At 39.5% G+C, this 25745-nt stretch overlaps 1 protein-coding gene across 1 annotated transcript in view; it reads right to left on the bottom strand.

Annotated features, from left to right (window-relative positions):
* Nucleotides 1-5825: 5825 nt before the first annotated feature.
* Nucleotides 5826-25745, bottom strand: part of slc6a3 (solute carrier family 6 member 3) — a 40682-nt gene continuing 20762 nt past the window's right edge. The window contains exons 8-15 of the mRNA XM_056285583.1: nt 25512-25636; nt 20173-20285; nt 19646-19774; nt 18024-18123; nt 16036-16136; nt 7788-7955; nt 6778-6849; nt 5826-5849 (exon numbers count right to left, since the gene is read on the bottom strand). Coding sequence (XP_056141558.1) covers nt 5826-5849; nt 6778-6849; nt 7788-7955; nt 16036-16136; nt 18024-18123; nt 19646-19774; nt 20173-20285; nt 25512-25636 — 832 coding nt within the window. The remainder of the gene's footprint in view (nt 5850-6777; nt 6850-7787; nt 7956-16035; nt 16137-18023; nt 18124-19645; nt 19775-20172; nt 20286-25511; nt 25637-25745) is intronic.

Below are 25745 nucleotides of genomic sequence, written 5' to 3'. Positions count from 1 at the left end.
CACCAATCAGGCCTTTATGGCAGAGTGGCCAGATGGAAGCCTCTGCTCAGTAAAAGGCACATGACAGCCCGCTTGGAGTTTGCCAGATAGCACCTAAAGGACTCTCAGACCATGAGAAACAAGATTCTCTGGTCTGATGAAACCAAGATTGAACTCTTTGGCCTGAACGCCAAACGTCACGTCTGGAGGAAACCAGGCACCTCTCATCACCTTGCTAATACCATCCCTACAGTGAAGCATGGTGGTGGCAGCATCATGCCGTGGGGATGTTTTTCAGCGGCAGGAACTGGGAGACTAGTCAGGATCGAGGGAAAGATGAATGGAACAAGGTACAGAGAGATCCTTGATGAAAACCTGCTCCAGAGTGCTCAGGACCTCAGACTGGGGCGAAGGTTTACCTTTCAACATGACAATGACCCTAAGCACACAGCCAAGACAACGAAGGAGTGGCTTTGGGACAAGTCTGTGAATGTCCTTGAGTGGCTCAGCCAGAGCCCAGACTTGAACCCCATTGAGCATCTCTGGAAAGACCTGAAAATAGCTGTGCAGCGACACTCCCCGTCTATCCTTACAGAGCTCGTGAGGATCTGCAGAGAAGAATGGGAGAAATACCCCAAATATAGGTGTGTCAAACTTGTAGCTTCATACCCAAGAAGACTTGAGGCTGTAATTACTGCCAAGGGTGCCTCAACCAAGTACTGAGTAAAGGGTGTGAATACTTATGTACATGCAATATTTCAGTTTTTTATTTTTTAATAAATTTGCAAAAATTTCTACAAAACCTTTGTCACTTTGTCATTATGGGATATTGTGTGTATATTGATGAGGAAAAAAAGGAATTTAATCTATTTTGGAATAAGGCTGTAACATAACAAAATGTGGGGAAAGTGAAGGGGTGTGAATACTTTCCGGATGCACTGTGTATATATATATATATATATACACAGTGCATCCGGAAAGTATTCACACCCCTTCACTTTCCCCATATATATATATATATATATATATATATATATATATATATATATATATATATATATAGGCATGTATGCAGGGCTGGAGTCAATCTACTAAGAGGAGTGGGTCTTTATTCCTAAAAAGTGGATCTCTTATTCTGAGCACAAGATACCTTATGCAAGACATCATTCGACCTGCTATGATACACTATCCTAATTTACCCTCAATCTTGTCACACTTTTTTGACTTTTTGGCTTTTATTTTTTGGGATAGGTCCCCCCCACCCCCTTGGCTACACCCATAGTATACACATACATATATGTCTATACATATAGTTCACTCTTTAGAACAAACTAAAGAAAGAAAGAAAGAAAGAAAGAAAGAAAGAAAGAAAGAAAGAAAGAAAGCCACTTTATTTTTATCATTGTACAGTTGTTGTTTGGTTACAACAAAATTCATCCTTTGCATGTAATCCATCCTATCATATAGCAGCAGTGGGTAGCTGAAGCGCCTGGGGACCAACTCCAGTTCTTCTTTCTATTGCCTTGCTCAGGGGCACAGACTGGAAAACATGCTACCTCCACACAGAAAGGATCTGGGACTGCCTGGGGTTCAAACCCAGGACCTTCTTGCTGTGAGGCGACATTGATAACCACTGGACCACCTTTACACTCACTAGTATAGTCCCTTTAGGACACTGTTCCTGACTCTTTTTTTTCTGAGTTTTTGTTCAGCAAATCTAATTGGACTTATCCATATGATAATCCACATATTTTCTACCTTGGCCAGTGGAGTCATGCAGTGTACATTGCATTGAATAGTAAATGGACGCCATCCCAAAATGTCAATGTTGCTTAAATGTTCAAAAATACATTACTTACGGAGGTTGACAGCAGACTCTTTGTTGAAAAAGATGTCAATATATCCGGGAAAATGTCAAGACACTAATTGTTCTTCTGAATGTTCTCAGGTGTGGGTATTGAGCCTTCTGTCTGTTTGGCTTGTGACTGAGGCAATGGCTTCTGGATTATCCTGTGCCTGTAATGAATGCTAGGGATTCAGGGTCATGCTGGCCTATCCTGAGAAAAGCCAAACTAATAATGGTCTATGTCTGCTTAAGTTTGTCTGTTGTTATTTCTCTGTTAAGATGGCTGGATATTAAGTTAACACAAATAGTTTGGATGTTAGAGAACCTTTTTCATTTTGTGAAATACAATACTATGATAAAGGTTCCATCGTTTGTTTTTGTTTTGTTTTGTTTTTTTGGTTTTTTGTTTTGTACGTGATGCAACCATAAAAGGTGCAGGGGAAATGACACCAGCATTTCATTTTTTTGCTGTTCATATGCAACATATTATGCAAATTGTTAGTGTCCATTAGCTGTTGAAGTTAACTGCTGTAAAAACACAATGCCAGTCTTTATATATTTCTTCGCATGATTCAGTAAACTGTAGAATAAGGAAGCTTTTTCCAATAGTTGCATCCTTGCCATTGACCATTATGTTCTGTTATTGCTGTGTTCATACTTGCAAGGACTACATTATACCCAAATTTTATGTGTGCATTTGTGCATGTATGTGTGTGTGTGTGTGTGTAAGGGGCCTACATTTTGAAACGAAAAAGTCTCAATAAATAAGTCAAGCGACATCTAATCGTAAATCTGCCATCCTTGCAAGCACTTTAAAGATAGAACAGGTGTCAAGCATATAGTACTGCCTATTATGCAATGGAATGAGAGCGTAAATGTAATAAAATGGCTTGTTGCACACACACACACACACACACATATATATACATATATAGTTTATATATCCATCCATCCATCCATTATCTGAACCGTTTATCCTGCTCTCAGGGTCGCGGGGATGCTGGAGCCTATTCCAGCAGTCATTGGGTGGCAGGTGGGGAGACACCCTGGACAGGCCATCACAGGGTCCACACACACACACACACGCACGCACGCTAACATTCATACCTAGGGACAATTTAGTACAGCCAATTTACCTGACTTACATGTCTTTGGACTGTGGGAGGAAACCGGAGCCCCCGGAGGAAACCCACGCAGACACGGGGAGAACATGCAAACTCCACACAGAGGTGGATCTGGGTTGACCCACCAAGATTGGACTACCCGCGGCAACCCAGGACCTTCTTGCTGTGAGGCGACCGTGCTAACCATTGTGCCACAGTGCCGCCATATACATATAATTAACCTGAGTAGGTGAGAATGGGTAGGAAAAAACAAGTGTATACTTCCTCCTATTCCTTTTCTAACATGTAACAAATAATCTGATGCACACGGAGATGTTTGCTGAGTGTGATGTGTGGATTTGTTTATCGCCTGCGTCTGAGAGACTATGCTGGACAGTATTTACTGTGAGTTTTTCCAAAGCGCGGTAATCAAACACGGTTTTAACGATAATTAAAATTTGAAACGGTAATACTAACCGTCGGGAATTTTACTGCGGTTAATCATTAAACCGGTAACCGTTACATCCCTACAAGAGAGATAGTCTCAAAAGTTGTAATAACAGGGATTATCAGTGACTTATTGTATAGTTATGGATTTGGTAAGACAAAGGTAGAAACAAAAGGCAAGTTTTTTTGTTGTTGAAACAAAACACATTTTCTTTGACTTTATTAGACAGTAGAAAGTAAAGCCATACAGTCAGAGACACCACATTGCAAAGCACAGTAGCACAGGCATACAGTACAGTATGGTACTTAGTTACTCCTCCATTTTGTACTATGAGGTGTAAAGGAGTGTATTGTTGATCAAGGTGAAAACAATTTAAAAGGTTTCTGACCAAACCAGTCATCTTCACAGCCAAATTAAAATGGTTGATGGAGGTTTATACAATAGCAGTGACATCTTATTTTCCACATACATTTCATCAAGAGCATTAAGGCCAATACGAAATGTCTCCACTTAACAGTAACAAAACAGTAATCCATTTATAAGCTTTTCGTTAATGTTATTCAATATTTTACAGTACAGTACAATACAAGCCTCTCTACATTACATTTACTTACACACATATACAGTTTATAATACTTGATAAATTACATTACACAAAGTTCAATTGCAGTTTAATGAAAAGCAGCTTTTAAAACAGTCTCAAACTACTGGATCAGGTCTATGTAAACAGTAAATTAAAGCTTTGTTGTTTTTGGGAGAGAACGGGGCTATCATAGCGTCAAAACAGACATTTGGATTGCAAAAATAAAAAGGAGGGCTATGAGCTGTAGGGCGATTATCCTTGTAAGAAATGTTAACAGTTGCAATCTAGATACATATGTTTTTGGAAAATGATGAGGATTACATCAGCAATATATTCCTCAGCAGATCTATTCCCATGTAAGAAAATATGTTTAAAGCTGGTTTCTGAGTCCACTTTAGTCTTTGGTAGGTTCAACCAGCTGTGTAATTGATTGTGTATGCAGAGAGTAAAGGTTCCTTTTTAAATATTTAGAAATATCCTCATCAACAAGCCAAATTTCTATTGGGATATATTCATTGCAGGGTCAAACTATGCCCACTGGCATTCTATACTAACTGTGTAGTAACCACTATTCCACTATATCTCTGTTCTGTATTGAAACCTTCAATACAATATTGCAATACTTGTTAGAACCCTTGCATCAGATTACTACTATTGTTCATCACTACACAATTAAACAAAAATAAGGTTCCTAAATAATAAAAATTGCCCTTCATCATGACACAAATAATTGTATTGAGTAGTGGCTGATCTTTTGGCAGTCACTTGTCCTTGCAAAAACTTGCTTAAACGTACAGTTGGGTTTCAGCTGTCTTGGTAGTTTTGTCTTGTAAAAAAAAAAGAAGAAGAAAAAAAAAGACTATTTTAGCTTTTGCCACTGGTTTTACTTTTCTTAATTCACTTAGTTCTAAGCAAACAAATGATTATGCAATAAATATTTGTGGACAACAGCAGCTATCATAACAGTCATTATTATTATTCCTAAAGAGTAAAGAGATTAATACTGACTGGGATCCAGCCAAGCAGCCTATGGTATTCACTATGTCTCTCTGTGAAATGCTTGAAGAGTCATCATCTAAAATGAGGTAATGTTAATAATGACAAAAATCACACGAGTCTACGCTTTTTTGAAAGGATACAAAATAACATAAATCTTTGTCCACAAAGAGAAAGTACTTGGCACACGATATGTCATAAAAACGTTCTGCTCTAGAACTTTTTACTTGTTAGCATTTGGCTAGCAGAGTCCATTATTTTAACTGAGACGCTATCAGCTCAAACAGTCTGTAATTCAGGTGCAAGTCAGAAACTTATTCAACAATAAGTTTGAGGTGCTTTTTAAAGATCTGAAATAAGACAAAATTAGCATGATATGCCTTTAATGGACAACTTTGTATTCATTAGAATGGCAAGTTGAACACCACATCAAGATTGACTGAACCCACCAGTGTCTACAACATGGTGAAGAGGATCACGCAACAGCTTGACACATCCATTGATCAAAAATGAGACCACTACAATTTGTACGGCTTTATGTTGGCACTTTAAAACATCTGCCATTACCACTAGATTCTTCATTACCACAGCAGCCCCCCTTACTCTGCATTGTCACTGGTGTCATCACCGTCACTTTCAATGGATGTTTCTTCTGCTTAGATATGTGGATCTGTTGTACACACATATCTATCCATCTGAGCCAGTCACACACTCACACACTCTCTCTCTCTCTCTCTCTCTCTCTCTCTCTCTCTCTCTCTCTCTCTCTCTCTCTCTCTCTCTCTCTCTCTCTCTCTCTCTCTCTCTCTCTCTCTCTCTCTCTCTCTCTCACACACACACACACACACACACTATACCTTTCAGACCCTCTCAGACCACCAACCAGTGATGCAGCTGTGGGAAGGAACAATGGGATATGAGATGAAGCCCACATTACTGTCAAACATGAATGTTATTTCCTCTATCATCTGTTTTTTTCTCTTTTTTTCAGCCATGTGATGAGGAAAATTTCATGCAATACCAAGGTGAGAATTTTTGTAATGATTTTTTTTCGTTTGATCCTATTATGAAGCAATATATCTGCAATTGAATGGAAAACTGTTTCAAAAATGGACATAATCTCAAAATAACTAGCGAGCTAAAAGACAACACTATTTAAATGTTTTAGAAGGAGCAGGAGATGGGATATAGTTTCCTTTTTTTTGTGTGTTTTTCTGGATCACTTCTCCATCATGAAAACAGGGTATGAATTAATCTTGGAAGACCTATGTCTCCTTCAGTGGCACTATCAGATGTGTTCATAACCTTATTTTCTTCTAATCCCACTAACAAGCTACTAAATTGCATCTTTGTCTACTGCCTTGATAACATATAGTACGACTTCGTATATCCAACTTGATATATCCAAAAAGTTTTCAGGACCTGATGAAAACGGATTTTCCTAGTTATTGTCTACTGAGTCTTTCTTATTTTCCTTCAATATACTGTCCACAATTACCGATAAACCCTTATCGGTCTATACAACATTATCTGATAATCATGATAAACAGCTTTTACTTTTAACTGCAAAATGGAACAAATAAATCAATAAATATAAGATAAAATATTCAATACATACACACACACACACACACACACACACACACATATATATATATATATATATAATACAAACATATAATAAAGATAAAAATATGAAATATAAAATAAAATAAGATGATAAAACTAATGAAGATATGAGGTTTCTGCAAGATATTGACAATACAGTAAAGGTCTGTATATAACCTGTACATTGTTTTCCTTATTATCAGCATGCTTTTACCGTGAACTGCCGAACTTCTCCATTGTCCACCAGGTGATGCTCTGTCTCAGGGGTGATGGCATAAGCTAGTCTCTACACAGAAGAAGGAAAGGAGCACCATTAACAAATACATAGACACCTACATGCACACTACCTTCATACAGCCATTGTATATATGTATGCACACTTTACATACATACATACATACATACATACATACATACATACATACATACATACATACATACATACATACATACATACATACATACATATGTGTGTTTGGTTGTATGACCATGCAGACATGGTCCGGTTGTGTAAGTGTGTACATGTGAGAGAGTGTCGGAGAGGGACATGACTTTTCGGGCCATGTGTATAGTGTTGTGCCAATCTTCATCCTCTCACATAAATTCAAATTAGCTCTGTGGAAGAATTGTTTTATTGATGTCTATGCTTGTTTACAAACATGCATTTTCTGGATTATCACAGCTGAAAAATTCAATGCTCTTCTTAGTTATTTATCTTTCCGGTATTTTTGGGTACCATGCGTTTTGTAATCCCCTGAAAGAACCTCATCACAACAAAGTAAAACTGATAAACTAGGGTGGGAATCACCGGTTCAAATCCCCGTGTTACCTCCGGCTTGGTTGGGTGTCCCTACAGATACAACTGGCCATGTCTGCGGGTGGGAAGCCAGATGTGGGTAGTATGTGTCCTGGTCACCACACTATCTGGTTGGCCGGGACGCCTGTTCGGGGAGGAGGAGGGGGAACTGGGGGGAATAGCGTGATCCTCCCACATGCTACGTCCCCCTGGCCAATCTCCTCACTGTCAGGTGAAAGAAGTGGCTGGTGACTCCACATGTATCGGAGGCATGTGGTAGTCTGCGGCCCTCCCCAGATTGGCAGAGGGGGTGGAGCAGCGACCAGGGTGGCTCAGAATAGTGGGGTAATTGGCCAAGTAAAATAGGAGAGAAAAAGTGAAAAAAAAACTTCAGTGGGAATCTTGTGCGATACTACTGTCTAACTTACATCACAGAACTTCCCAGGTAGGGTGCAGAGTTTGTAGATGGCATAGAGAGGCACCATTGTCATCGAGGAAATGGCCAGGCACCACCCTACCATGTTGGCCCACATTGGAAACATATATGGACCATAACTGGGAGGGTTGTATGTGGCAATGCTCACAACCACCATGAACTAGAGAAAAGAAGGAGAAGGTCTTTATTTCAGAAATGTTGCTTCCATTATACAAAAATGTTGGGCTACTGCTCCAAAAAGTGTTTAGATAGTCAGTTTCATATTGATGAAATCAACTAAAAATAAACCGTTTTAAAAAAATAGGATGTAAATTAGCTTATGGAATACATATATTTATTAAACATAAATAATCTTTCATCAGAAGTGTACTGGCCACAGGCTCCGGCATCCCCGCTACCCTGAGGAAGATAAGTGGTTTGGATAATGGATGGATGGATGCAGGATGTATCAGGATGGAGGGAAACGGCTCACTGACTTCAGTTCATTCCGACTCTTAAGGGCTCTAGTTTCCGGACAGTCAAGCTCGTCACCAACACAGACGTAGTGGCAATTTCATTGGCCGCAAGGTGGTTTTTCCCTCGCCTGGGCATGTTTGCTCATTTCTGGGCTTGCCATGACATCACTTGCATTGAAATTGGTGTGGGTGCGCTGTAGATTGTGTCTGTCAAAATCAGGTTGCGCAGTAGTTTGGTGTCAAATAACACCAAATATTACACCTGCGTCTCCACCTGGTCAGACCACAATTTAGTGCAGACGCAGGCGTTGTGTGGTAGTTTCAGGCCTTTAGGCAAAGGTGTACTAAACATATCAGCGTCACCAGATCCAGATTAAGATTAAACCCCTGTAGTGATTTGCGCCATGAACCAGTACCAGTGCCTTCAACTGCACTATGATGTGGAAACTAGAGCTCTAAATCTTATGCATTAATTCAAAGGATAACTGAACAAACAGCAACTGAAAACCTCTCTTTGTTGTCCTCTTTTACCGAAACAGGAGGAAATCTGTGTTTCAACCATTTCAGATGACATAAACTACCATACGGTCAATATGAGTTATGGACCCATAGGAAACCCTGGGCTCTCGTTTCCAGGTCATAGCACAGTTGAAGGCACTAGTGCTGGTTCACGGCGCAAGTAGATCTAAGGTGGGGCCAGTACTTTTTTGCTAATTTTGGGACATGCTGTGCTGGCGGTAATCGGGCGCAATGGAGGTGCACTTGCAAAAGGGTTGGATCAGAGGGAATAGATTATCAGCAGGAGTGGTCAGTTACAGCCAATCAAATCAACTCCTCTCATTCCCTGTAAAAGCAGTGTGCTCTCTGTCATGGTGAACTGCCAATTTCGTAATGGACGGCGAAAGTACAGACCAGTTAAGACAGAAAAGCTTCTCCCAGGAGGAAACTGATGTCCTTGTTGGGGAGGTGCAGAGTCGCCAAGGGCAAATACAACAGACATTAACACCAATTCCAATATGATATGAGTCAATCAGTGCTGGATTTATCTATAGGCTTGGCAGGCTGAAGCCTAGAGCCTCAAAGTCTAGGGGGCCTCCGGCAAGGTATATAATATTTTTGACACTGTCATAGGCCTTTCTTACACATGCTGTCATAAAGCAGTGTAGTCTCTAAACAACCCTTCAGTAATTTTCCTTGCATTCCATTTCAGAATAATACTGTCTTAAGCCGATAACGCGACACTAGCACTGATTTCTGTATTGACTTTGTCCTTCCAGGAAAGCAGTGAGATAGATAAGTTGAAAATGCGATTCTGGCTGACGTGAAAAAGGCTGGATATTCCAGCTTGTCAGTAGATTCCACCCCTGACATTTCCCATACTGATCAGTTGACTTTAATTATCAGATACACTACCGTTCAAAAGTTTGGGATCACCCAAACAATTTTGTGTTTTCCATGAAAAGTCACACTTATTCACCACCATATGTTGTGAAATGAATAGAAAATAGAGTCAAGACATTGACAAGGTTAGAAATAATGATTTGTATTTGAAATAAGATTTTTTTTACATCAAACGTTGCTTTCGTCAAATAATCCTCCATTTGCAGCAATTACAGCATTGCAGACCTTTGGCATTCTAGCTGTTAATTTGTTGAGGTAATCTGGAGAAATTGCACCCCACGCTTCCAGAAGCAGCTCCCACAAGTTGGATTGGTTGGATGGGCACTTCTTGCGTACCATACGGTCAAGCTGCTCCCACAACAGCTCAATGGGGTTCAGATCTGGTGACTGCGCTGGCCACTCCATTACCGATAGAATACCAGCTGCCTGCTTCTGCTCTAAATAGTTCTTGCACAATTTGGAGGTGTGTTTAGGGTCATTGTCCTGTTGTAGGATGAAATTGGCTCCAATCAAGCGCTGTCCACTGGGTATGGCATGGCGTTGCAAAATGGAGTGATAGCCTTCCTTATTCAGAATCCCTTTTACCCTGTACAAATCTCCCACCTTACCAGCACCAAAGCAACCCCAGACCATCACATTACCTCCACCATGCTTAACAGATGGCGTCAGGCATTCTTCCAGCATCTTTTCATTTGTTCTGCGTCTCACAAACGTTCTTCTTTGTGATCCAAACACCTCAAACTTGGATTCATCCGTCCACAACACTTTTTTCCAGTCTTCCTCTGTCCAATGTCTGTGTTCTTTTGCCCATCTTAATCTTTTTCTTTTATTGGTCAGTCTCAGATATGGCTTTTTCTTTGCCACTCTGCCCTGAAGCCCAGAATCCCGCAGCCGCCTCTTCACTGTAGATGTTGACACTGGTGTTTTGCGGGTACTATTTAATGAAGATGCCAGTTGGGGACCTGTGAGGCGTCTGTTTCTCAAACTAGATACTCTAATGTACTTATCTTCTTGCTCAGTTGTGCAACGCGGCCTCCCACTTCTTTTTCTACTCTGGTTAGAGCCTGTTTGTGCTGTCCTCTGAAGGGAGTAGTACACACCGGTGTAGGAAATCTTCAATTTCTTAGCAATTTCTCGCATGGAATAGCCTTCATTTCTAAGAACAAGAATAGACTGTCGAGTTTCAGATGAAAGTTCTCTTTTTCTGGCCATTTTGAGCGTTTAATTGAACCCACAAATGTGATGCTCCAGAAACTCAATCTGCTCAAAGGAAGGTCAGTTTTGTAGCTTCTGTAACGAGCTAAACTGTTTTCAGATGTGTGAACATGATTGCACAAGGGTTTTCTAATCATCAATTAGCCTTCTGAGCCAATGAGCAAACACATTGTACCATTAGAACACTAGAGTGATAGTTGCTTGAAATGGGCCTCTATACACCTATGTAGATATTGCACCAAAACCAGACATTTGCAGCTAGAATAGTCATTTACCACATTAGCAATGTATAGAGTGTATTTCTTTAAAGTTAAGACTAGTTTAAAGTTATCTTCATTGAAAAGTACAGTGCTTTTCCTTCAAAAATATGGACATTTCAATGTGACCCCAAACTTTTGAACGGTAGTGTGTGTATCATCTGAAGACAGTTTACCTAGTGAGAGATTTTTAACTTTTCTTGAACTAAATGCCACGCAGGAGAAAGCATGGCTGACTTAGTGTTTAACTATCTCACTTCTGAGCTTGAAATTTACATTAGAAAATGCCAAGGGCAGTCTTACGACGATGCTGCTAACATGGCTGGTAGGTACAATGGTATGCAGCAAAAAAAAGAAAAAAAGAAAAAAAAATCATCGAAAAAAAAAACATTTGCAGGATTTATTCCATGTGCTGGTGACTCTAAATTTGATAGGCCATTCGGCTGCCTTGATGCAGTGAACTGTTTTGGCATTATCAATGAAATATATGCTTTTTTTCATCCTCCATAAAGAGATGGGCAATTCTAAAATAATTTTTACAACCTCAGTCAAAGTGCCTAAATATTTGTCAGACACTAGGTGGGAGGCACATGCGAGCCACAGAAGCTATTTTGGATAGTTACAGTGCTATCACTGATGCCCTCAGTCATTTGTACTCTGATGTTAATGGGAAGGGTGATACCAGGCTTCAAGCTAACAATCTTTTGCAGAAAATGGAAGAACTGGAATTTGTGTTTATACTGCATTTTTGGACCCATGCGCTAGGTCATTTTCACAAGGTCAGCAAAGCCATTCAGAAATCAGAACTGTTATTGAGTACTTGTGCAAGTTTGTACTGTTCACCTTTGGATTTTTTAAGCAAAATTAGAGAAGATTTTGATGAGCCTGAGCAGCCAGCAAAAGCCATCTTGCCAAATGTTGACTACAGAACTATCACAAGGAGACAAAGAGTAAGGAAACATCAAGGAAATGACGGAAGTGCACCTGGTCCTGATGCCTTAGATGAACTCTCTTCAAGAGATACGTTTAGGATAAAATCTTTTATTCCTATACTAGATGCACTTGAAGCCAATTTAAGAAGAAGAGCTACTGTGTACAGGGATGTTGCATAAATGTTTTCCTTTCTTGCTAATTTGACAGCATCTAAGCAAGAAATTCAGAAAGGTGTTGAACTGTTGATGGAAGCATACCCAGAAGATGTTGACCTGAAACTTACTGATGAACTTTTGCACTTTCACTTGTACGTGAGACAAAGCCATAGGCCTGCAGAAGAGCACTCTCTGTCTCATACAGACCTTTATCAAATTATATACAAATTTTCTCCACTTATCAAGATCGCCTTGACAAGGGGAGAAAACACTTTCAAGATCTACTTGGTAAATTACCCAACACTTCAGACACACCTATACAAAAAAAAACATAAATTATGAAGAAGAAAGGCGATTTTACAATGGATGAACTAGAAGAGATCACCAAGAAATTACCAGACAGAAAAGCTGCTGGACTTGACAACATCCCACCAGAAGTATGGAAAACAGGCAATTTTAATGATATACTCCTGAGTCTCTGTAATGCAGTTTATAATCAGCAAACAATCGACCGATGGAGAGAAGGATGCATTCTTCCTTTTCCAAAGAAAGGCAACTTCAGCCTACCTACAAACTACTGCGGCATCACACTTACAAAGATATACAACAAGATGCTGCTAAACAGAGTACAGCCATCTATTGACAACATTATTCATAAAAATTAGAATGGATTTCACAAGAACAGATCAACAGTTGGTCAAATTCTGACAGTGAGGTGTAAAGGCAGGTATAAGGCAAACAATCTACCAGCTGTAATTTTGTTTGTTGATTTGTCGGAGGCCTTTGATTCAATTGTCCATGATAGAACTGAGAAAATCATGCTAGCTTACGGCCTTCCACAAGAAACTGTCGCAGGCATCATGATGTTATACAAAGACATGCGCTCAAAAGTTCACTCTCTGGATGGAGACACAACAGTTTTTTTTTATATTGCTGCTGGCATGTTACAACGTAACACGCTAGCACCATTTCTTTTTATTCTGTGTCTCAATTATGTAGTACGAACCTCCATCGACACAATCAAGGAGCTTGGCCTTACACTGAAGCCCAGGAGAAGCAGTCGACATCCTGCTCAAACCTTAACTGATGTCGACTACACAGATGATCCCACCCTTCTCACTGACAACATTTAGCATGCTGCCTCATTGTTGCACAGTCTTGAAAATGCAGCGAAACAAGTAGGCCTCCATGTCAGTGCTAGGAAAACTGAATTCATCAGCTACAGCCAAGAAGGAATCATCTCATCAGATGGTCATAACATCAAATCTGTCTTGGAATTAATTTACTTGGGAAGCAACATCGAATCCACCAAAAGAGATGTGCAGCTTCGAATTGGAAGGCTTGGGATGCCATTGAGGGACTTGAGGTCATCTTGAAGTCCACGTTACCAGACAAACTGAAGCGGGAATTTTTTCGAGCAACAGTTGAGTCAGTTCTCACTTATGGATCATCTTCTTGGGACCTCACTAAATGGCTTCAATCCAAACTTGATGGGGCTTTCACCAGAATGCTGTGTGCTGCACTAAATGTATCCTGGAAGAGGCACTCTATAAAGAAGTGTCTCTATGGCAATATACCCACCATCTCAAACACTATCCAAGAACGATTGCTCGTCCTTGCTGGAGGAGCAAGGAAGAACTTGCAAGCGACACTCGACTTTGGTTACCCAAATGTGGAAAGACATGTGTGGGAAGGCCTGCAAGAAATTACATCAATCAACTTGTTGATGACACAGGATGTCCATCTGAGGATCTTCCAGCTGCTATGCAGGATAGAGATGGGTGGCGTGAGAGGGTTAGAGCCATCCGAGGATACTCGATCTGATGATGATGATGATGATGATGATACAAGGAAAAGTTCAGATTGCCTTCCCTAATGTGGAAGCAATATTGCGGCTATTTCTTAGTTTAATGGTCACTAACTGCTCAGGGGAGGTCTTTTTCAAGACTCAAAAGAATTGAAAATGAATTAAGGGCCACAATGTCTCAAGTGAGGTTGTCCACATGGAGCATTCTGTGCATTGAAAGTGACAAACTTAGACGAACAAATTTTGATGAACTTTTGGATGATTTTGCTATGAGGAAGACTAGAACAAAAACTTTAGGCTTAGTGTATTTGATGATTGTTGTTTTTTTTTATTACTTACTATGTATTTTAAAACCTTTAATGACAACATAAAGTAGGATCTAGGGGTCCGCGGTGGTGTAGCGGTCTAAGCATCGGCTTTGTGTCGATGCAGTTGCCCACTTGGGACCGGGATTCATGCTCTGGTCTCGTCAGATCCGACTATGGCCGGACTCGATGAAGCAGCAATAATTGGCAACGCTGTCTTCAGGAGGGGGGTGGAGTCGGCTTGTGTTCGTCACATGAATGCGTCTCTGTGTATGTCAGAAAAAGCAGTGGTTCGGCCTGGATTCGCCCCGTCACGAAAGTGTCGGCGTCTCCTTGAGACTGCCGGCTGGAGAGATGCAGTTGGCGAACGCATGCAGTACGACGGTGGGTGTTTGAACTAAAAAGTAGGGATCGATTGGCCACTAGAAAAAGGGAAAAAAATCAGAAATAAATTGGAAAAAAAAAGTAGGATCTAAAAATGTCACATTGTCACTGTCAGGTAGTCATTATCATCTTATTAACATTTCCCAGGCAATAACATTTTAAGCTCAAGGTTTTTTTAAAGACTATAACAGTAAACTAACAGTTTAATTTTCCTAAAAATTCCTGTTTATTCCACAAAATGTTTACAAAGTTCGGGTATTGCAACAGTTTTTCACAGTGTTAATTTCAACGTGTATGCATTTTTTTTTCAATCACTACGGTATTTGAAAATAACATCTTATGTCCTTTAGAGGAGGAATTGAGAATTGTGGAATTTTAAACAGACATCATCATCCTTGGCTTTACCCAATTTTGTTTAAGTTGTGAGGGTGGGTGATTGAGTGGGGCCTCACAAGTGGAATAGCCTAGGGCCTCCCTTCATTTAATTCCGGCACTGGAGACAATACGCAAATATTTTCATTTGACAGGCTACCATTTAATGTGTCTTCATTCTCACCAGCGTCTTTCTCTCTTTCCTGTGCATTCTTTGAACACAGCAGGACACCTTAAATAGTTGTGATCATGGATCAGTTAGCCTAGACAATCAGTTCATTCTTTCAGGTTGAATGAGGTTAATTGAAATATTGAAAACTCCGTCACCATATTTTCTGTGCGTAATGACGCACATTAACTGTTTTATGATGGAAGACAATTATACACATGCAGCTATTTTGTTTTGTGAGTAAAAAGGTTTAGGACAGTAGACATTAGTTAAATCATTCATGAAATAGGCCAACATAACATACACAAAAGTGATGTGTTTGATTTTGGATAAATATATGCTTAGTGCAGCATCACCTAAGACCCGGAAACTACCACACAACACCTGCATCTTCACTAAGACGTGGCCTGACCAGACGGAGACGCAGGCTTAATATCTGGTTTTATTTTACACCAAACTAGCACTGTGCCACCTGATTTTGACTGACACACCCTCTACTGCGCCCCCACATCCATTTCAGTGGAAGCAATGTCATGGCAAGCCTGGAAATTAGCACATGCACCCAGGTGATAGAAAAACCACCTTGTGCCCAACGAAACTGCCCTATGTAGAAGTTAGTGCTCTAGTTTGTGCTGTCTGAAAACTAGAGCCCTTTGTGTTCTTGCTGTTTCAACTGTTTCAACGTGGGTTTTACATGCATTATGAATGTTGACCCCAAACCAAAAATGTCTGACAAAATGTGAACAGACTGGGCACAGAAGGATGACATTACAGTCTTTAAACTCACCAGGAGGAAGCAGGGGCTGACAAACTTCCAGCACAGCCTCCAGTATATCCCTGGTCTATGGCCAATCATCTCCTGGATATCATCACTGAAACGGTCTACTCCTGCAAAATTAAGTGTTTGGAGCCTCAAATCAGTTATGGTTACCATCTCTGGCCCTGCTTTCACATTCTCACATACATTTATCTCACATACTGCACATATATTAGTATCCCACTTCAAGCGGGCTTAAAGTCCATGTCAGTTACCTTTCCTTCATGCTTAGGATCAAAATGATCCCCAGGAGGCCAGCCCACTTCTAATTTCAGTTTTTCAAAAACAAAAATAATATAATGATAATAATAATAAAGTGAGTTTGTATAGTGCTTCTTCTCTGCAGAGACAGATCTCGAAGTGCTTCACAGAGAAAAGACTATTGTAAAAGAAAAAAATAGAAAATATATAATAAAACCCAAAGTAAATTAAAAATTAAAATAAAAAAAAACTTAAAAATAAAGTAAAGAGTAAAAAACCAAAGTAAAAAAAAAAGGAGCACATGTCTAAACAGAAAAATGACTGGAAATGAGATGTCTCGAGGCATACATCTGATTTATCTATGATATGCAGGTCCTTGCTCTATTGGTTACCGCTTATCCAGGCCTCAGCAAGGAGCAGGTTTTGTCTATGCTTCATTGTCAGAAGCCTCATCAAAAGTCAACAATGCAAAATTAGATACAGAAAAGAGGAGGCTAGTAACAAAAGCTGCAGATCACAATTTCATGCATTTGACCAAGGCATTTCCCAAACTGCAGCTCTCAGTAAACTAATATGCCTCCTTTGCATTATCTCGTTATCAGCCAACTTCCACAGCCTTGTCTCTACTCCCCTCCCTGTATCTTTATGCCTGCAAGGCATCTCTCCCTGCAGAGACAGAAATCTAGACTGACTCCCAGGCACTGGGTGCAGACGTTAGCTCTGATGTTGGGGATCAAACAGTCGAGCACCACAGAGGCCGGGGGCTTAGGTTTCCTGTCAGCGCTGATGGGGTCTCAGAAAAGGCCTGCCAGGGCCTTAGGCAAGATTTATCTGGCTTGCCAGGGTCAGGACCTACCACGGCAAGGCAGAACGCTGACCCCGCTGCCAAGAAACTGATTAGCATTTAGCCCTATATGGATCTCTCTGTGTTATGTTAGATAATCAGGTGACAAGAGACTTTGGGCAGTGGTTTAGATCAACCTTTCTACATGACCTTGAGATGTCTTTTTAATGTTTTTATAATATTCTGTGCCTGCAGGTAATACAAAATGAGGGATCAGCTCTCTATAATGACATTTCTGTTATTTGTCCTTAAATCATTCAAGTTTCTTGGCAGATAGGCTACCACTGTCAATGCAATTTATGTGTTGAGATTGATATAATTTGTAATGATAAAAAATAATGAAAATAATTAGAATTAATGCACCTAACATCATCAATACGCTAGAATTTGTTTTAAACTAAATAGCAAAATCAACCTTGAAGATTCCCCTAACTTCCAAAGAAGATGTGAAATCCAAATATACTTTTACAGGCACAACAATCTAGAATAAAGGCATTACAAAGCTCACTTGCATCAGTAAAAATTGAAAAATGTCTGTTCTGCGCTGCCATTTTCTCACCAAGTGACCATAGCAGTCAAGACCTCTTGTATGTATTATCAACAAGCTAATATTTGACAAAAACTGTGTACTCTATCCTACCAACACAACACTATAGAACGTGCCATCTCTTGAAAGGGCAAAAAAAAACACAAAAAAACCAAACAAACAAACAAAAAAAACAAGTTATTGAATAGAAGAACTTTTTCATCTCGCAATCTTCAAGCCTAACAGGACTGTGTTGTACTGAAGCACAGCAGACCCATATAAACACATATCTCATCAGTCCCCTTAATGTGGCATCAGCTTTTCTGAGCATGGAAAGATGAGAATCTCTCTGTGTCCCTCTCACCTTGTTTCCACCCTTGTTCTTACCATAGAACCATGCAATGCCAATGGCTTCAATAAGCACTCCAAAGAGGATGGATGTCCCCGCTGCAAAGTGGTCAAGCAGAGTGAATACATACATCCCACCCTAGAGAGAGAAAGAGAGAGAGAGAGAGAGAGAGAGAGAGAGAGAGAGAGAGAGAGAGAGAGCGAGAGAGAGATAGAGAGATAGAATATTTGTATGGGAATTTTGAAGTTGCAAATCAAAAAGCTTGATGAAAATGTGAAAGTATCAAACAAAAACCTAACATCACAAAAACCTAATTTTAGCCCACTTGATTGAAAAGTTGATATGTCAGTAAGAAGATTATGTGATAAAATTTGATTGTAATTGTAATTCAATTTTCTCCAATGCAAATTCACTTTTTACAGGTTTCAGCTGGTGCAGTCCTGTGCATGTACATGGAAAGTGAGTATTGTGTACAAAACCAATCAATGGCTCCACAAAAGATTTGCATTCCATTGCATTTTCTTTTTTTCTTTGACCTCTCAGATGTTTGCATATAATAAATTATTGTAGGATTTTCATTATAGGAAACATTTTGTACAGATTTTGTAAAAATATTAAATCACGTGTTATTAATAAGCTTAGACTTCACAAAAAAACAAAAACAAAAAAAACACATGTTCATGCAAACAGATATGGAGCATTGTGCAAGTTTATGAACATCATAATTGTTAATTACTGTCCAAGTTATTACTTGTTAATAATAATAATAAAAGTTAATTACTGTCCATATGATGAAGATCAATGTGGCATCTGGTACAACCCGTGATGCCCGGACAGAAAGTCTAGCATGACAAAATTAGCTCATGTCACGCATTCGCGTTTTACTGGGACAGCTTCAGGGATACTCTAAATGACATCAGCCAAGGCATGTTGCTTGTCACTGAAGAGCAACATGAAGAGTCAAGAGAGACTGTATTTTTGGTGTCATCGTGTGGAGTGTGGGGAGGTGTGTCGAAGATGTCTGGCTGGGAGAGCTGGCGTTGGATCGACTGGGGGAGCCTGGTCTCCTGTGTCCGGTGGGCCCAAGGACCACGGCCCTGCCCGGAGCTGCGACTGAGGAGGAAACACTGAGGGCAGTGTTTTCGGTGGATATGTTGGATATACATATGTGTTTTTGTAGTTTTTTTTTTTTTTTTGTAGTTTGGATATATGTGTTCTTGTAGTTTGGACAGGTGTTTTTGTCTTTGTGTTGCACTGCTGTTGGCTGGGAGAAATTATACTTTGTTTCATTTCATGTGCACAGGTGCATGGAATGAAATGACAAATAAATGTTCTTGATTCTTGATTCCTGAAAAAAATCAAAAATGTGTGATATGGGTTGGGTTTCCATTAAAAAAAAATTATTGACATATCTGGTACCCTCCCCCTGATCCCTGGGATACTTAGTGCTTGATTGCAATAGAAAGCATGAGTGTATGTTATTATCCAAATATGAAGGGTGCGTTGCCTAAAGTACAGAAGTCAAAATTTTAGATGACTCTAGTATGTATGTAGCATGACATAGTGACCCTCGAAAAAGTCAAACATTGTGTAGGCCTGAGCTAACTGAACAGGTTAAGGTCATTTAGGTCAAACCGAGTCTTCCCTGACCAATACTCACACTAGTGACACAGAAGAGGGATATGAGGAAGGTGGAACTGACAATGAAGAGGGTGAACAGTTCTCTGTGTTTGTGGAGAAACTTGAATTCATCAATCAGCCCGGTGATCACAGACTCCATCCCGCCCATCTGGGACAGAAAACACAAGACAATAAACCGTAGTGAAATACACCCATCTACAGTCAAAATGTGTAGGCCCATGATTAGTTTTGCTTAATAATGCAGTGTATTTGGGATGTTTTAGCCTTGAGTTTGAGTAAAAAAAAAGGGATGTGATTGGAAGGTAACTAATTTGAATTCCTGGACAAGTTAATAAAATTTGGTTGGAAAAGTGAATGGGTTTCCTCTCCTTCATATGCAAGATAACTTTCAGGTACTTCAATCCAATATGAACATCAGGAATGATCTTTATTATGGTACTGTATAGGCTGAAGGAGGTAATATGTACTTTTGTTCTAGCTAGCTCTTCCTCATTGTGTGTGTGTGTGTGTGTGTGTGTGTGTGTGTGTGTGTGTGTTCGTTCTCACAGCACTGTCAATGCCCAGTGTCAGCAACATGATGAAGAAGATGACTGCCCACACTGATGACCCAGGTAAGGTTGCAATGGCTTCAGGATAAATAACAAACACCAGCCCGGAACCTAAATCCATGAACAAGTTCAAATTAGCTCTCTTGTAAAGTACATAATGTCAAATGTGAATTACCTCCTTCTTATCATTAGAAAAAAAAAACACCATGAAGAAGAAACTTGCACAGACATATACAGTGCTGCTTGAAAGTATGTGAACCCCTTGAGCAGTTTAGATTTTTCTGTTGTTTTACCATGATTTTCTTATTCCATCATCACCAGTTTTTATGTATGAAATGTCAGATATATGTTTATCAGTTGCATGTACTTGTTTAGTGGGACTTGTTTAAGTAGCCCAAAAACTACATGAAACATGGAATTAGTGTATATGCAAAAGTAAGTGAACCCCCAGCTGCATTGGTTAAGTCAAGCAGGTAACAGACTCGGGTGAAACACATTTGGGTGCTTAATTAATCATTTAAGCAGACCAATGAAATGAGACATCCTTGGGAAAGGGTTTGGTCTGCACTAATTAAAAGAGAGAGGAAACCAACCAAACCACTGTGGTCCCATACAAATCAACAATGCCGAGAGCAAAGGAGATATCCGAGGACATGAAGAAGAGGGTAGTGATAGCCCATCAGTCTGGGGAGGGATATAAGACCATCTCCAAAAGATTCCAGCTCCATCCATCCATTGTAAGACAAATAATTTACAAATGGAGGGCCTTCAACATGACAGCAACTCTGCCTAGAAGTGGACGCCCATCAAAACTATCACCCAGAAGCACCAGAAAAATAATAAATCAGGTAAAGGCCAACCCACACATCACCTCTAGAGAGTTGCAGACCTCTCTGGTAGCATCTGGGACAAATGTGCATGCCTCTACAATCAGACGAAAATTGGATAGCCATGACATTCATGGGAGGATTGCTAGAAGGAAGCCTCTGCTCTAAAAAAAGAACAAAGCTGCCCATTTCAACTTTGCCAGAGAGCACTTGGACAAACCAGAGACCTTCTGGAAGTCCATTCTCTGGACAGACGAGTCCAAAATAGAATTATTTGGTCACAATCAAAACCAACATGTTTGGAGAAAAGCCAACACTGCATATGAAGAAAAGAACCTCCTCCCAACAGTGAAGCATGGTGGTGGAAATGTGAAGGTCTGGGGCTGCTTTTCTGCTTCTGGACCTGGACGACTCCATATTATCCAAGGAACCATGGATTCTCTGGCATATCAACAAATTCTTGACCAGAATCTCCTGCCATCAGTCAGGGAGTTGAAGCTGGGACGAAAATTGATTATGCAACAAGACAATGACCCAAAGCATTCCAGCAAAACTACAAAGGAATGGCTTCAGAGAAAGAGGATTCGTACTTTGCATAGGCCCAGTCAAAGTCCGGATCTTAATCCAATTGAAATGTTGTGGCGAGACCTGAAGGAGTTGGCCCATATCAGATGTCCCTCCAACCTCTCTCAACTGGCTGAGTTCTGCAAGGAGGAGTGGGCAAAAATCCCCATAAGCAGATGCGAGAGACTGGTTAGTGGTTACAGAAGACGTTTGGTTGAAGTAATGGCTGCAAAAGGAGGAGCCACAAGCTACTAATACAAGGGTTCACATACTTTTGCACATGTTAATTTTCAGTTTTTGTGAAATAAACCACCTTTGTTGAATTAAATAATGAAAATATATCTCTTTTTGTGTGTGTGTCCATTATTTGGAAGGTGTGCTTTACAAATTGGGATTTGGATGTATGTGTAATAAGCTTATTTGAATGTTTTTTACAAAAACAGTGACATGTCTGGAGGGTTCACAAACTTTCAAGCAGCACTGTACCTAAAGTAAAGTACACATACCTCCATACGACCAGTCAAATAATGTACTGCGTGTACTGAAAACAGGTGGTACAGAGACATAATCAGTAGACTCGAGGAAGCACATTTATCTAGTGATTTATTGTGAGCTTCAAGGAAAGCCAAGCATCAACTAAATCGGTTTTTTGGACATTCTTGTTAAACATGAGAGCAGTACATTGCTGACAGACCTGTATAGAAAGGAAACTGACACGTTCTTGCTTACATGGTGAGTCATTCAATCATTCCATTCACTCCACCTGAGAAAAAAACCTCCCCATCAGCGAGTTTACCCATACCATGAGAATCTGCACTAAACAAATAGACTATGACAAACAAGCAGGTGAATTAGAATATAGATTCAAGGCAAGAGGGTATAAAGAAAGGTGGGTAAAAGCTGCCTGAGACAGGTTCAGCACACAGGAAGAGTGCCTTACCAAAAAAAAAAAAGAAAAAAAAAGAAAGGAAAAACCTCCACCAAATAATGGTCCTAGGTCCTTTTTAAAACATTCAGCCCTGGGTAAGATTTTGAAAAAAAAAATCAGAAACACTGGCATATTTTGAGCTCTGATCCACAACTTGAAAACAAATTCAAAAGATTTACCTAAAGTAGTGTACAAACGTCCCCCAAACTTGAGACAAATGCTGGTGAAATCTGATCTCCACCTATTCATCCACTATCCAAATCACTTATCCTGCTCTCAGGGTCACGGGAATGCAGCAGCCTATCCAAGCAGTTATTGGACGGTAGGCGGGGAGACACCCTGGACAGGCCGCCAGTCCATCACAGGGCCCACACACACACACACACACACTTTCACACCTAGGGACAATTTAGTATGGCCGAATCACCTGACCTACATGTCTTTGGACTGTGAGAGGAAACTGGAGCACCTGGAAGAAACCCACGTAAACACAGGGAGAACATGCCAACTCCAAACAGAGGATGACCCGGGACGACCCCAAAGGTTGGACTACCCGAGGCTTGAACCCAGGACCTTCTTGCTGTGAGGTGACCGTGCTAACCACTGCGCCACCATGGAAATCTGATCTTGTTCCTGCTAAACACACAACTTTCCTTGATTCTCCACGAGGGAATTACAAGTGTGCCTACTGCTCCCAACGCAACTTTACATATAAGTGCACCATACACCCACCCAATACCAGGAAAAACAACAAAAGTTAGAGGCACTATATCTCATTCCACAAGTAAGGTTATGCATTTTATCACATGCCCATGTGGTTTAACATGTGTAGGAGCAGTAAAAACCAGGACAGCAGAGCAGAGGAACAGCATCCGTACCCAGCACCAGCATGACCCAGTGGTCTCTCTCTCAGATACACTGGCATTGGGCACATCGGATCTCCGAGGAGGTGACTTAAAATTCCCTCTTCAGATGTAAGTTTTTATATTTTCACTCTCCAGACTCTCGCACCCAGAGGTCTAACTCAAGAGTTTCAAACATTTTCTCAGAAACCATTAAAAATGGTGGTAGCATCATGATGACTCTCTATACTTATATCTATTTTGTATATTCCTAAACCCTAACAGAACTACTTAAAAATTGAAAAATTTTAATTTTATAAATTCACAGGTGTGTCTTTTTCCTTAATGTCATTTGATCTAGCTTACTTACTATCTCTGTATAAGACGTTAAGATTTATTCTCTCTTTCTTCTAATTTAATATAATATTTTTGAACATAGGTGATGCATATTCTGATATATGAGATGATGAATCTGATATGTGTATACATAAGGTCTACATTTGAGAGTATAGCTTTTGTATTACTACTATACTGTATTACTTTTTGCATTTATTAACTGTATTACTTTATTTCTGTATTATTCAAATAATATTTAAATAAATATTATTATTTGTTATTTATTGTATTACTTTACTGTGTTACTTTTTGATAGTGTGGCTTTTTTATTACTACTTTTTCTCTGTAATTTTTTCTATGTACTTTATTGTATTGTTAATTGTTTTTCTTTGTGGGTTTTTGTTTTTCATTCTGGGTGGTTTGGACGGTTAACCACAACTTCTATCATGGAGCTTGTAAGCCTATCAGTGTGCATGATGTATGAATATGGGCGTGATCTCCCTTTTGCAAACATTCTGACCTGACGAAGATCCAAGTGGGATCAAAACGTTGTCACTATTAAACTTTTGTGACTTAGAGTAAGTGTGCAGGTATTACCGCCTTTTTTTCAACTAAGTTACTTGAGGACCGTGTATTTATCACGTTATGGGTCAAATCTACTTTTTAATGCTTTTCTGCCTCTTTCATGTCTCTTTTGCCTTTATATTTTATTATTATTATATATTTTATTTTATTGCATATTTGCCTGTATATTTTATTTTCTATATTTTAACACAGCATGTTGTTAAAATAATCAGATGAAGCAAATCTGTGCATTCACTAGAACAGATGATAATTTTTAGGTAGATTAGCCCATCAGTTACATTTCTGACAGCTCATCTTGTATCGCTGACTCTTTAAATTATTATGGCATCATCATGTAACTGCTATTCTGGTATTAACTATTTCACTGCTGTTTCCAGTATGGTTTCGTAATACGTTTCATGAAATAGTACCAACATTAGAGAGAGTATTATTGACCATGGCAGCATTTTGATATGAGATAGCATCAGTTCCTCTTCATGTCACAGACCACATCACTGACCTGTGATGAAATCCTTCAGTTGTGGAAGCTAGCTACTGTAGGATTTCATGAGGATACAATTAATCCTATGCAACATTGTTTGTAAATATGCTTCAGAAATTAAAAAATATGGATACACCAAAATATGCATTTTCTTGGGGTAAACATTTCTATTTTGCCCTTTTTTTTCAAACAATTCAGAATGTTTGAACCCTAACCACATGAGATGAATTGTTGGTTTTTGAACATCTTACAGGCATTTTGACTGTGGTAGTACATTTTTGCTTGGATGACGGATATAAATAAAAAATAAATTCACACTTTGGATACATTTGACAGTACACCAAATTAAATAGTTTCATTTAGTGTGTTCGTCGTTACAGTTTTGCCAATATTTTTTTTATCAAAAATCATTTTTTTAATTTTTAATTTTCAATTTTAATTAATGTTGCTTTTTTTAATCAAAATATTTTTTTGATTAAAAACTGATGATTTTGCCAATCATCAGTTTTAACAATCTTTTCTGTTCATGATACTGAAAGCTGGCTAAAGCAATCAATCAATCAATCAATCAATCAATCAATCAATCAATCAATCAATCAATCAATCAATCAATCGATCAATCAGTCTAACTTCTAACAGTGTCAAGAGCTCCCTAGTACTGTCAGTGATGATGGCAGTTTAAAAACAGGGAATTAAAGACTTGTGGGTCATTACAAGTGTCCCTCCCTTCTTAACTGCATGACAAAGAGTAAATAGACAGTGAAATAGTCATACCATCTCTGACAACCTTGTCCAGAGCCACGTTGTGTTTGTGGGACATGTACCCAAGGAAAGAGAAGACCACAAAGCCCGAGAAGAAACTGGTCAGAGAGTTGATGGAGCTGGTGATGATGGCATCTCTGATCAAATCAAAACACAATCAGTTTATTAACAAAAAGCCAGGCTTTAACAGTCAAATAATCAGTCAGCCGATGAGTCAGTGAGTCTATCAAACTGAAAAAAAAACCC

Source organism: Lampris incognitus, chromosome 9, assembly GCF_029633865.1.
Source record: "Lampris incognitus isolate fLamInc1 chromosome 9, fLamInc1.hap2, whole genome shotgun sequence".
Taxonomy (NCBI): Eukaryota; Metazoa; Chordata; class Actinopteri; order Lampriformes; family Lampridae; genus Lampris; species Lampris incognitus.
Note: the sequence above shows the minus strand (reverse complement) of the source record. Positions and strands in the feature narration are given on the sequence as shown.